General features: G+C 39.0%; 2 protein-coding genes across 7 annotated transcripts in view; one reads left to right on the forward strand and one right to left on the reverse strand.

The window, feature by feature from the left end:
* The window catches only part of Evi5 (ecotropic viral integration site 5), a 167,478-nt gene that overhangs the window by 108,087 nt on the left and 45,289 nt on the right, over positions 1–14,102 (reverse strand). For 5 of the 6 annotated variants that reach the window (XM_031337208.1, XM_031337212.1, XM_031337211.1 and 2 more), the window contains exons 3-5: positions 2,122–2,311; positions 1,362–1,586; positions 342–416 (exon numbers count right to left, since the gene is read on the reverse strand). In XM_031337208.1, the coding sequence (XP_031193068.1) occupies positions 342–416; positions 1,362–1,586; positions 2,122–2,311 (490 nt within the window). Of the gene's footprint in view, positions 1–341; positions 417–1,361; positions 1,587–2,121; positions 2,312–9,951; positions 10,028–14,102 lie in introns of those variants that run through there. The other variant, XM_031337213.1, reaches the window with a different exon arrangement.
* On the forward strand, positions 10,263–11,572 carry LOC116068076 (ubiquitin-conjugating enzyme E2 D2B). The gene has a single exon (XM_031337214.1). The coding sequence runs from the start codon at positions 10,292–10,294 to the stop codon at positions 10,733–10,735; it is 444 nt and encodes a 147-aa protein (XP_031193074.1). The 5' UTR covers positions 10,263–10,291; the 3' UTR covers positions 10,736–11,572.

Raw genomic sequence — 14,102 nt, forward strand, 5'->3', positions numbered from 1 at the left:
AAGACAGTGGGAGGAAGGTGGAGAGAGGAGAGAGGAGAAAGACAGTGGGAGGAAGGTGGAGAGAGGAGAGAGGAGAACAGAGGGAAGAGGGAAGAAGAAGCAGGACAGAGGGAGGTCGGGGGAGGGAGGAGGCGAAAAGGATCTGAAATTTCTTTTAGTGGCAAGATTATTACCACCATACGTCATTTTACTTTCAAAATACAAATGTAAATTACTATGTATATGTTATGTTTAAAGAGATAACACAAATCTGTTTAGTTCAGTGAAACTGAAGTTGGCTTTTAAATTCTCCATTTGACCTTAAGAACTTAGACAGTTACTACTTACATGCGTTAACTCACCTGCATAAGCAACAATCCAACTATGAAAGCACTGCCCTGACAGTAACCAACCTCGCGATCCACTAAGGAGTATGCCTAAAAAGTAAAACATGATGTTCAAAATACTTCAACGTGTAGATTCTAGCTTCCTCTCCAAAAACCTAAAATTGGTGAGGCAGTTAAATTAAAAGTCCATTTATCTTTTTAAAAAGCTCTTACTTATTTGTTGCAGATGGTATTCTATAAATATTTAAAAAGCAAATGGTTTGGGCAGTAGTGGCAATGCCTTTAATCCCTTGGGATTTAATCCCAGTACTTGGGAGGCAGAGGCAGGTGAATTTCTGAGTTCAAGGCCAGCCTGGTCTACAAAGTGAGTTCCAGGACAGCCAGGGCTACACAGAGAAACCCTGTCTGGAAAAGAAACCAAAAAAAAAAAAAAAAAAAAGAAAGGCAAATGGTTTATTATATACAATTTCTTTTGACAATTTCCCAATAAGAAAGTAGCAGCTCCTAAGGACAAAGAAAATAAAGCAATTTGTACTCAGAAAGGTCACGGAGCTCAAAAGTCAGGTCAAATTTTTATGATAGAGATAAATAATACATTCAGTTAAGGTAAAACAACAAAATTCAAATGACTTAAGAAACTAGTATTTCACAGAGGTAGATTAGAGGAAAAGAAACCATGGGAAGGCAATTTTGAAGAAGCAACAGTAAACTTTTAAAGAGCTTAGCACACTTAACACCTAGGCCTGTATCACAGGTCATGAGGTCGCTCCACCCTCATAAAGAACCTGAAATGGTCAGGGAGAGTAAGTCACTTTCTGTCAACCAATGGTAAATAATGGGACAAATTTTCTAATAAGTTCTCCAAACTACATGTTGATGAAGCGTCAGAATTAAAGCAGAAAATGAACTAAAACTAACTTACTGCCCAAGTACTGATTATCATGATGAAAATTCATACTTCATTATGGAAATGTGTAATTTCAACCTCTTACAAATTCATTCCATATTTTAAAAAAATGAGTAAATAGAGCTCACCTTCATTACATTAAATAAAACCTCCTGTCCAAGGCTATCTTTTTCCTTAAAGAAGTTGTGTTCTGGGTAAGTTCTAGCAATGTCCCTTCGGATCAGTTTTTCAGAAGGTGAAGTCATTTTCAGGAGTTCTGAATACTGGTCCTTAATTGTCATACTCTGTGCATTACATAAAAGTTGCCAAACTATTGCTCTGAAGTGATGAGGTATCCCTTTACGAACAAGCTCCTAAAAACAAAAAGAAAACAAAACTTTTAAATGTAATCCAAGAGTTCTAGGGAGGGAAATGTTGGAATGGAGAACCTTATGAATTTTATAATTTTAAAGTTTGTTTAATAATAATGAAATTCTTTAAACAAGGCTACAATTTGGCCTTGGGTAAGTTCTTCAAAGCCATGATAAATTGTCATCTCACTGAGAATGTCTTTCAAGGCGTGAAGGCTCTGTCAGTCCAAAGCTATACACTTCATACTACTGTACCACCACATTCAAAGGGCTGCTGAAGGAAAAAGGCAAAATACTGACACAGAATGTCACAATTTCATTTCTGAATTTACAAAATGGAAAAATTTAACTTCTAAAAAAATTTTTTTCAACTGTGAATTTCTACAACCTAGACTTCTTTCTATCAAGCACAGATAATGAAGACGTATTAAAGGCAACATGTTCCTAACACAGCACAGAGGTTACTAAGAGAATCCTTCCGTTTTTTTCCTCAGTCCTCTGGGATAAGAGAAAGAACTTCCGTAGATAATGCAAATACCTTCACTTGCTTTTCTTTCTTCTTTCGTACATCATCCCATTCATTCACAATTCTTCCCCAAAGAATCCAAGAGTCTTCCTCCAGGTGGCTGAGGTTGCTGGAGGCTGATGAACTTGATACAAGAGAGGAACCACTGTTTCTTCTTGACCCATTCACTGATCTTAAAGACTTACTGTCTGTCTCTATTAATCTAAACAGAATTAAAACTGTTTAAGATACCATCTCACATGACACTAGATAAAGTAAGGACAGCACTTAAAAACTTCACGGCAATAATTAGTTTTTATTATTGTTGAGACAGGGTTTCTCATTTTAGCCTTGGCTGTTCTAGAACTCTGTAGACCAGACTAGCCTCGAACTCACCAAGATCTACCTGCCTGTGCCTATAGAACAGATTAAAGGCAAGCACCATCATGCCAGCTCTACAGTTTTAACAATTTTTGTTTGGTTGAAATCAGCAACTCTTGCACTTTTTCACTTTGCATAGCCATTAAAAAACTGAACCAGTAAGATGTATTTTAAGCATTTAATACAATCGGCCCCATTATAATTCATATTCATTGCCACTAAAAATAAAGAGGCCAATGAGAAGGCTCAGAAGATGAAGTGCTTACTGTCAAATCTGACAGTCTGAGTTCAATCCCCAGTGCCCACATAATGGAAGAAGAGGACTGACTCCCCTGGGTTCTTCTCTGACCTCCACATGTGTACAACACTGCACAAAAAGAAATACTTTAAAAAAAAAAAAAAAAGGAAAGGAGCTGAGCACAGTGGTGCTCTCAGAGCAGACTCATCTATCAGGAAATTCACTTAATCCCAAGAGATTTAAGACCAGCCTGGACAATTTCAAAAACAATTCAAGAACCAATAAAATGGCTCAACAGGTCAAGGCACTTGCTGATGACCTGAGTTCAATCCCTGGGGCTCACATGGTAGAAGGAGAGAAGCAACTTGCACAAGTTGTCCTTTGACTTCCACACGTGCCCCCAAATAAATATATAGATAAATAGGTAAGTATAATTTTTAGTTTTTTTTTTTTTTTGGTTTTTCGAGACAGGGTTTCTCTGTGTAGCCTTGGAACTCGCTCTGTAGACCAGGCTGGCCTCAAACTCAGAAATCCACCTGCTTCTGTCTCCCAAGTGCTGGGATTAAAGGCATGTGCCACCACACCTGGCCAAATATGCAATTTTCACTCTACTTCCTATCTTCCATTACAATGCCTCCTGTCTCACCCTGAGCCCTACAGCAGCAGTCAGCTTGCAGGTCCCTCTTCTCCCCAGGCCCAGCCCCAGAGGCCACCAATCCATTCCCAAGGGACTATTGCTGAACTTTGGTGTGGACTCCAACTCTTCTCCGCCCTCCCATCTAGAAGCACTTCCTACCTACCCCCATCCCCCAACCCCAGTGGCCATGGCTGGCAGAGACTCCCTACCCTTTCATTACTATTCTTTATTATTCCTTGCCTTACTGCAACCAACTTGTAGGATACCCTCTTCCAATTATACCCTAAACAGCCTGAGGACTGTACCCCCACCTTTCAGTGTGAAGAAACTCCCCTTGGATCTTTCTTGAAGCTGCTCTCATCCTGTTCTTCTAGCTTACTCTATCTCTATGCCACCCACCAACCTAAGAAGCACTCCCTACCAGGCAACCCACAGCCACACTTTCCTATGATCCAGAGAGAGCAGCAGACGCCAAGGGATGGAACTCTAACTCATCAAAGACCAGACCAGAAGTCAGTATCTACAGGCACCTCAATCATGCTAAGCTCCAATGCCTAGACACCGGTGCAAAAACCACAATGATTAATATCCAAAGCAATATGTCTCCACCTGAACCCAGGAACCCTACCCTACTGTAGTAAGCCGTAAGAAAGGCAATATAGCTGAGGCATGAGACAAGGACTTCAAAATAGCAATTATGAACATAGTTAAGGACCCTAAAACGGGTATATGAAAACACAAACAGTAGAAGGAAATGAGTAGAACAGTTTAAGACCTGAACGTGCAAAAAGAACCAAAAGGAAAAAGAAAAAAAAAGAAAAGAAAATTTGGAAAAGAACAATAGAAAACCCAATAAAAACCTCAGAGAAAGCCTCATCACACAGAGTGCAAGACATGGAAAGAGAAAATCTCAGGTTGAAGACAAGGTAGAAGAAATAGAATACCTCAGTCAAAGAAAACATTAAATCCAAAAATATGCAGGCATAAATCATCCTGGAAATCTGGGACATTATGAAAATCTATAAATTATAGGAAAAAAAAGAAAAGGAAGAAGAGGAGAACCATGACCACCACCACGAAATCAAAGGCACAAAAATATTTTCAACAAAATCATAAAGTAATTTTCCCTAACCTAAAGAAGGAGTCCCTGTTACCAAGAACCATATAGACAGGACAGTAGAAAGGATCAGAAATAAATTCTCAACAACACAATACTAAATGTACAAGTACAAAGACAGAATATTAAAAGCTACAAGGGAAAAAGACCAAGTAACATATAAAAGCAGATCCATTAGAATAACACCTGACTTCTCTAAAACCAGACAGGCTGGGTATTCTACAAACTCTAACAGACCACAGATGCCAGCCAAGATTACTATATCTAAGCAAAACTATCTATCACAATATATGGACAAAGAGAAATAATCCATAATAATAACCAAATTTAAACAGTATCCAGCTCTATAGAAGGTGCCATAAGAAAAACTAATCTGAAGAGGTTAACCATGCCCAAGAAAACACAAGGAATACAGCATCCCAAGCCAGTGACTCAAAAGAGAGATGAAAACTCCAACAAAATAAAAGGAGCATTGTTCGTGATAAATCTCAGTGGCCTCAATTTCCTCCAATAAAAAGACACAGATTAAAAGAATGAATTAGAAAGCAAAATCCATCCTTCTGCTGCATCCAAGAAATACACCTCATCATCATGAATATACATTACCTCAGGGAAAAAGGATAGAAAAAGATACTCCAAGGAGATAAATACAAGAAGTAAGCAGGTGGAGCCATTTTGATATCTGACAAGACTTCAAAACAAAATTAATCAAAAGAGATAGGGAATAACATTACATACCCAAAGGAAAAATCCACTACGATTGTGTAATTCTAAACATGTATACACCAAACACAAGAGCACCCAAGTTCATAAAAGAAAAACTTCTACAGGTAAAATCACATTTAACCCTGACACACTGATAACAATTTCAATACCCAACCTTTGCCAATAGGTCATCCAGAAAAAAACTAAAGGGAGAAATGCCAGAGTTCAATAGCATCATAAACCTTACATACTTAGCAGATTTCACAGAACAATTCACCCTAAACACCAAGGACTATGCTTTCTTCTCAGCAGCACATGGAATGTTGTCTAAAACTGAATATATAATTAAATATAAAGCAAATCTTAATACATAAAAGAAAACTGAAATAATACCCTGCATCCTATTAACTACTACCAACTAAAGTTGGATACCAGCTGAATAACCCACTACTGAAAAATGGGTCAAGACAGAAATGGAAAAGGAAATTAAACACTTTTCTAGAATTGGATGAAAATGAAAACACAATGTATACAAAATTATGGGATATAACCAAGGCAGTGCTAAGAGGAGGCAAGTTCACAGCACTAAGTGCCATCCTGGAAAAAAAAAATGGAGAGATCTCATGTTACCACTTAGAAAGCTTCACAACAAAGAGAGAACTAACACGAAAAACAGTCCCCAGCAAGCAATAATCAAACTCAGGGCTGAAATTATCCAATCAGAAACAAACAAATACAAAGGGGAAGAGTTGGTTCTGTGGCAAAAATCAGTAATTAGCCAAATTAATTAAAAAGTGGAAAAGAAAATATTCAAATGAACAAAATTAGAGACAAAAAAGGACATAACAACAGACACTGGGGAAATACAGAGGATTTTAAATACAACTCAAGAACTTGAACTCCACCAAATTATAAAATTTAAAAGAAATGGATAATTTTCTTGATACATACTACATACCAGAGTTAAATCAAGATCAGAAAAGCAATTTAAACAGACCTATAACCCCTAATGAAATAGAAGCAATCATTAAAAGTCTCCCAACCAATAAAAGCCCAGGACCAGATAGATGGTTTTAGTATAGAATTCTACCAGACTTTCAAAGAAGAATTAATCCCACTACTACTCAGATTACTGCACAAAATAGAAACAGAAGGAATATTGCCCAATTCTTTTTATCAGGCCACAGTTACTAAGATACAAGTGGTTTTCATCCCAGAGTTGCAGGAATGGCTCATTACATGTAAGTGGATAAATGTAAGCCATCATATAAACAGATTGAAAGACAAAAACTACATGATCATCTCATTAGATGAAAAAAAAGGCCTTTGAGAAAATCCAATACCCTTTCATGATAAAGCTTCTTGTGAGTCTAGGGATAAAGGGGGCATACATCAACAAAAAACTGATGATTTATAGCAAGCCCACAGCCAATGTCAACCTAAACACAGGGAAACTCAAAACATTTCTACTAAATTCAGGAACAAGACAAGGCTGTCCACTCTCTCCATACCTGTTCAACATAGTGCAGAAAGTCTTAGCTAGAGTATTTAGAAAACTGAAGGAGATCAGGGGATACAAACAGGAAGGAAGAAGTCAAAGTATCTTTATTTGCAGATGATACGATTTTATATATAAATGACCCTAAAAACTCCACCAAGCTGGTGGCTCACACCTTTAATCTCAGCACTCGAGGCTAGCCTGGTCTACAGGGCTAGTTCTAGGACAGCCAAAGCTACACAAAGAAACCCTGTCTCAAAGAAAATATCACATGGCAAAACAAAAATTCCACTAGAAAACTTCTATAGCTAAAAAACACTTTCAGAAAAGTAACAGGATACAAAATCAACACACAAAACTACTCCATATACAAAAGTCTTATTTTGCTTTTCCATATACAGACTGAGCAAAAAATCAAGGGCTGGTGAGATGGCTCAGCAGTTAAGAGCACCAACTGCTCTTCCGAAGGTCCGGAGTTCAAATCCCAGCAACCACATGGTGGCTCACAACCATCTGTATTGAGATCTGATGCCCTCTTCTGGTGTGTCTGAAGACAGCTACAGTGTACTTAGACATAATAAATGAATAAACAAATAAATAAATAAATAAAGCTTTAAAAAAAAGAAATCAAGAAAACAGTTCCTTTTATAACAGCCTCAAAAATTAATACGAAAACAAATTACCTTGCAGTAACTCTAACCAAGCAAGTGAAGCCTTGTATAATAAAAACTTTAAAAAACACTAAAGAAAGAAATTGAGAAGATATAAGGCTATGGCGAGATCTCCAACATTCATTCATCAGTAGGATTAATATAGTGAAGATGGCCATCCTACCAAATGCAAATCTACAGATTCAATGCAATCCCCATGGAAATTCCAACACAATTCTTAACAGAAATTGAAAAAAAATAATTTCACCTTTACATGGAAACACACACACACACACACACACACACACACATACATACAAGAGGGGAGGGAGGAAGAGGGGAAGGGGGAAGAAAAAAAAAGGGAGAGGGGGAAGAAGAGGGAGAGAGCTACTAAAGCAATCCTGAATAATAAAAGAACTGCTGAAGGTATCATCATCCCAGATTTCTAGTTGTAATACACTAGTTGTAATAGTGATAAAAATAGACACACTGAACAATGGAATCAAGTTGAAGACCCAAACATAAGTCCACACACCTATGGACAACCCAATTCATGGCAAAGAAGAAAAAAAATGCACACTGAAAAAAAGACAGCATATCCAACAAATGGTGCTGGTCAAACTTGATGGCTGTATACAAAAGAAAGCAAATGTTCTATATTTAGTGCCCTGCACAAAACTCTACTCTAAATGGAACTAGAGACAGTGGGGGCTGGGGCTAGGGGGACTGGAACAGAAGGATTACAAAGGAAAGGGATGGGTGGAACCAGGGAGGGAATACTGAGGAGGGACACCTAACACTAAGGGCCATTTGCAAGGTCATATAGAAACCTTTTCCAGTAGGAGCTACTTAAAATATATACATATGTAATAGAAATCTAAATGGAGATCCCCAACTAGACATCTTAGACCACCAAATCAAACTTCCAGTGCCACAAATGAGTTACATCTAGTTGAGTCATTACTCTCAGGAATAGTGAGCTGCCTGCATAGAATGCTAGTGCAACAGTAGCACCAATACTGTGGGTAACCAGCCACTGTCAGATTGGATTGAAAGCCCAGTCTACAAGATGGAACCCATGGTTGGTACTGCTCAGGTAGCCAAGAACCTGAGACTGGATAGGCCGTGGGCCTAGAGGGAAAGCAGACACTATTGTTCTGCTAAAGTAGCATAGCAACAGAAAGACTCCTGCTAACTAACATTCTGCTCTCCACACAGATGAGTGTCTCACTCAGCCATTATTAGAGAGGCTTCCCCTTACAGTAGATGGGAACTAATACAGAGACCCACAGCCAGATAATGTGCAGAGACTGAGAGATCCTGGAACACTCAGTCCTCAGTGGGATATCTTATTAAACCGCTCCACTTAGAAATTTGAGAGCTGTGCAGAGGAGGCAGAAAGACTGTAAGAGCCGCAGGGGATGGATGACACCAGGGAAACAAGGCCTTCTAGGCACAGCAGGACTAATGCACATAAAAACTCACACACTGTGGCATCACACACAGAGCCCTTGCCAGTCCTGGTCAGATGAGCTCCCAGTGCTGGGACGGGGAAGTGGACACAGGGTCCACCCTTAACCTAGAAGCCATCTCCAGTTCACAACCACTTGCAAAGAAAAAATAGCTTTCTCTAATGGAATCTCACTGGGTATATAAACCACACTTGAGAGTAGAGCCCATGATGACCAGCAGTAGATGGCCAATATACAACTAACAATGGTGGTTTTATAGTTTTGGGTTTTTTTGGTTTTTTGGTTTTTTTTTGTCTTTTTTGTCTCTTACTGCGTTGTTTGGGCTTTTTTTTTTTTAAATCTTATTGGTCATTTGCTTGTATATTATGTGATCTAATTTTGTGTTATAATGGGTTTAATTTACATCTGTGTTTCTTGTGCTTTTTAGTTTTGCTATTGTTTATTCTGCTTTGTTTTTCCTTTTTTACTTGACTGTTTCCTAAAGTAAAAGAGAAAAGGGGCATATAATTAGGACTAGGGATGAATATGGAAAGCTCCCTTTTATTACTATAAACTTTCCAAAATGTGTTTTAAAATGATATGAATTACTTAGTGAAAGGTTATTTTTAGCAGTCTTTGTAAAAAGAAGAGGTGTGAACAATATAGCTGTTCTCAAGTGTCTTGTATAGTCTAGACAATTTTAGAATACTCTTCTCAAAAGTTCTAATTACAAAAATTAAAATTCCCTTCTTAAAAAAATTAAAAAATGCTGGGCGGTGGTGGCGCACGCCTTTAATCCCAGCACTTGGGAGGCAGAGGCAGGCGATCTCTGAGTTCGAGGCTAGTCTGGTCTACAGAGTGAGTTCCAGGACAGCCAGGGCTACACAGAGAAACCCTGTCTTGGGAAAAAAAAATTAAATTAAAAATAAAAAACTCCTTCTGTCTGAGATTTGAAATATTGTGGAATACTTGACACATCAAGTCTCTTCCCAAGTGAACTGCAGTCGTCAGTGGTTTGTTCAAAGTGAGTCAAAGATAAGATTTGGTAACCTGGTGACAGCTGCAATCATGACATCATAGCACAACCTATTATGAGTTTGTAATGATGGTAGTGTTATAAAACAAACAAACAAACAAACAAAAGCCTACTACGCTGCCAATCACATCATCCCTGACCAACTGTCACCTTCCCAAGCTGCTCAAGCTGTGTCAGTCTGCGATACCGCTGCAGCCAGCCGGCCTGGCACGAGCCCAAGGCAGAGGCTCCGGCGGAGGGATCCGCAGAGGCTAAGGTCTCGGAAGAAGAGACAGCTACTGCGGCAGCACAAAAAGGGCTGCAACAGGGTGATGCGCCAACCGATGTGAAGACAGATACAGTGTCCACGGTGGCTGGCCCGGAAGCTGAGTGGGCCTCGGCCCTCAGCGCATTCTGCCAGGGCCAGGCCAGAACTGCCCTCCTCCTTTTCTGCGGCTGATCCAAAACCAACAAAGCAGCCCCAGGCCTTCAGTGCCTGCCTCCTTCCACCATGGCTCTGAAGAGAATCCACAAGGAACTGAACGACCTGGCGCAGGATCCCCCAGCACAATGTTCAGCAGGTCCTGTCGGGGAAGATATGTTCCACTGGCAAGCTACAATCATGGGGCCAAATGATAGTCCCTATCAGGGTGGAGCATTTTTCTTGACAATTGATTTCCCAACAGAGTACCCCTTCAAACCACCTAAGGTTGAATTTACAACAAGAATTTATCATCCAAATGTTAACAGTAATGGCAGCATTTGTCTTGATATTCTACGGTCACAGTGGTCTCCAGCACTAACTATTTCAAAAGTCCTTTTGTCCATCAGTTCTCTGTTGTGTGACCCCAATGCAGATGATCCCTTAGTGCCTGAGATTGCTCAGATCTACAAAACAGATAGAGACAAGTACAACAGAACAGCTCGGGAGTGGACTCAGAAGTATGCGATGTGACTACAGAGATTATTGGATATCCTCTACAAATAAAAGGGGAACTCTGAAAGAGAAAGTCCTTTTGATTCCCACTTGACTGTTTCCTGTTTCCCATAAACCCATGCTGTACCTGCCTCATCCTCCCTGATGCACGGTCTTCACCTGATACAGTACTGCTGCATGTTGCCCACACCAGAAATACTGTACCAACACTGTCTCCTAGCAGACGACAGTTCTCCAGGCATAACCTAGATGTGAGATTAAAAGTTTTCCTTATTGACTTTAATCTGGATAACCACAATGTGTGAGGGGTGGTGGGTACACAATACTGCTCAAAAGGGGTAAAGGTCCCCCAACCTATAAGAGACGATGAGATTACTTTTAAGTGGAAGCCATTTAAATTTGAATTTTTAAAATTTATGAAAAGCTAGATGAAGAACATGAACGTTTCTATACTCATTCTATTCCAAAAGACCTAGAACTTAAATTAACATTAAAGCCAACCAGATTAAGCCAAAACCTACTTCTTGTAAAGTCTAATTGGTCAACAAAAATAGATTGGCGATATCAGTCTATAAAGTGTGACTGGCTTTGTTCCCAAATCTTTTATACCTCAATGACTCAACTTTCTTTCACACTTTCTCTCCATATTTGGTTTATTTGTGGTTTCTCGGTTGATTCATCACTAATAGCTCTTATTTTTATTATATTAACTGCTTAATCCATTTGGATGTAAGGGTAAAAGTTCAATTTGATGAAAAAAAAAAAAACTTGTGTATAAAGACCCAGTTGCTCCTCTGGAGCTTGTACATTCAAGAATGATTCATCTGTGTAATAAACCAATTATTCTAGCCATTACATAAATTTTGTGTGAATAGGCTTTTTTACTTTAAGAACTTGTTTAGCTGAAATTAGTGGATTTTCCCTCAGCCTTGTCATCCTTTCATTTAAATTGGTAACATTTACAAATTATGGGGCTGGCGAGATGGTTCAGTGGGTAAGAGCACTGACTGCTCTTCCAAAGGTCCTGAGTTCAGATCCCAGCAACCACATGCTGGCTCACAACCACCCATAATAAGATCGGATGCCCTCTTCTGGTGCATCTGAAGACAGCTATAGTGAATTATGCCGGAGAGAGTGAGGCCAGAGCAAGCGGGGCTGGCAGAGGTCCTGTGTTCAATTCCCAGCAACCACACACATGATGGCTCATGGCCATCTGTACAGCTACAGTGTACATATACACATAAAATAAATAAATCTTTTAAAAAAAAGATTCAGAAAAGAACATTTACAAATTATGAAATAATTCTAGTTTATAGCTAAAAATATACTTTAAGAGTAATTTTATTAAATAAGATAGACACATAAGCTTAAAGGCATTTTCATGAAAGAATATCCAACTTCACGGGGATAAAACTTAAGAAAATTGCTTTGTTAATAAAACTAAGCTGCATTTTACCAAAACCTTGTGACACTCCTAAGAACATACATAACCAAAAAAGCATTACTATTCAGTGAGTTAATGAATAGCTTTGACCAAACTCAGAAAAGAGCAAAATCATATAGTAAAATGTTCACATAATTACTTTGTCATACATTTAAAGGACAGCCACACAGTTTCAAATTGTCTGTTATGCTGCTTTTTGAAGTCTTACGCCATCCATACTGTAAGAAAACATTATTTGAAATGTCAACTGAATTTATCGGAAACAGCATTCTTTTCCTAATATAACTGTAAAAACCAAGCCATTCTTCAGCCATGCTGATATTCTCTAGGCATCAGGTTCTTCAAGATGCATCTTTACACTGTCACACACACATGCACACACAGGAAGATCGCAAGTTCAAGGCCAGCTTGAACTATATAATAAGATTGTTTCAATACCCCTCCCCTCCAAAAAAATTTTTGAAGAAAAAATGTAGCTCTAATATAGCACAGCCAGACACTATGGCATACATAGGGAATTGTAACACATGGGAGGCAGGGCAGAAAACTGCACAAGTTCAAAGCAGCTTGGTCAATATAGCGAGCACTAGGCTACATATACTTTGTTTCAAAAAAAAAAAAAACACCTTAGTAATCATGTAATAAATATACAGTGTACATAAAGCCTACAGAAGTGCAGTACCCAGAGTCTTCTCTCTCACCACTCCACTGGAATATACAGTCTCTATGTAAAGCTTACGGCAGTGTCATGTCCTAGGCCTTCACACTCACTGTTAATATACAGGGCATATAAAGCCCACCATGGTGTAGCATACCAGGCCTTCCATTCACTCACTGGCTCAGAGCCCGCAAAATCCATTGTGGTAAATGTCATACACAAGCATACTAACCGTTGTTAACGTTGATGCATTTTTCTGTGCGCCTTTCTGTTTAGATACACAAATACCACTGTCTTACTACTAACTACATTATTTTATACGATAATAACATGATATACAGGTTCACAGCTGAGAAGCAACAGGCAAGCTTGTGTAAACACTCATTCTCACATAGTGAAACCAACCACAGTACCTCTTCTAGACCTATCCTATCATTAAGTGACACTGGATTATATTTACATAAGGCATGCAGAAAAAAAGCATTTACAATTGCCTTAATATGTAGACTTTATAAAAATATAGTTAGAATCAAGTATTCTCATTTCTTACTGTTAAATGTAGTTAATAATTTAGGGCCCAAAGCAGATGGCTGATGGCCATGTAATTTCAACAACAGTAGTGGAAGAGGACATACTTCTTAGACATCAACAACTTCCAGACTTGAGCCTGGCAACTGGGAAAATGGGGTGTAGCACCACTGATAAAAGTCTGTGGCCACTGAGAAGTTCCTCTCAAACTTACATATTCTCTTCACCAGATGGGTTTACCATCCTGTAAAAAGTGAAGAATCAGGGAATACAACAAAATTGCTGGGGGCGGGGGTTAGTTTAGGTGTTATCTCTATCAGATAAGCTTTGGATCTTTGGCTCTGAGAAATGGATAGCACTAAAATACCCACCTTCCTCAGTGGCATACAGGCTTCATGGGACATATATAAAAGTAGCCATTTTTGTTTTGTTGGGTTCTTCTGAGCTTTGACTTAGATTTATTTGTTGTTTCTTTTGAGAACAGAGGTCATTTACTTTGTGTATGGAAGCCTGAATGTAACAAACATTAAAAACAAAAATAATGCCAGACAGTGGTGGTGCATGCCTTTAATCCCAGCACTTAGGAGGCAGAGACAGGTGGGTTTCTGAGTTTGAGGCCAGCCTGGTCTACAGAGTGAGTTTCAGGACAGCCAGGGATATACAGAGAAACCCTGTCTCAAAAAAACAAACACCAGCACTTGGGAGGCAGAGGCAGGTGGATTTCTGAGTTCAAGGCCAGCCTGGTCTACAAAGTG

This window comes from Mastomys coucha, unplaced genomic scaffold (assembly GCF_008632895.1).
Source record: "Mastomys coucha isolate ucsf_1 unplaced genomic scaffold, UCSF_Mcou_1 pScaffold22, whole genome shotgun sequence".
In the NCBI taxonomy this organism is placed as follows: domain Eukaryota; kingdom Metazoa; phylum Chordata; class Mammalia; order Rodentia; family Muridae; genus Mastomys; species Mastomys coucha.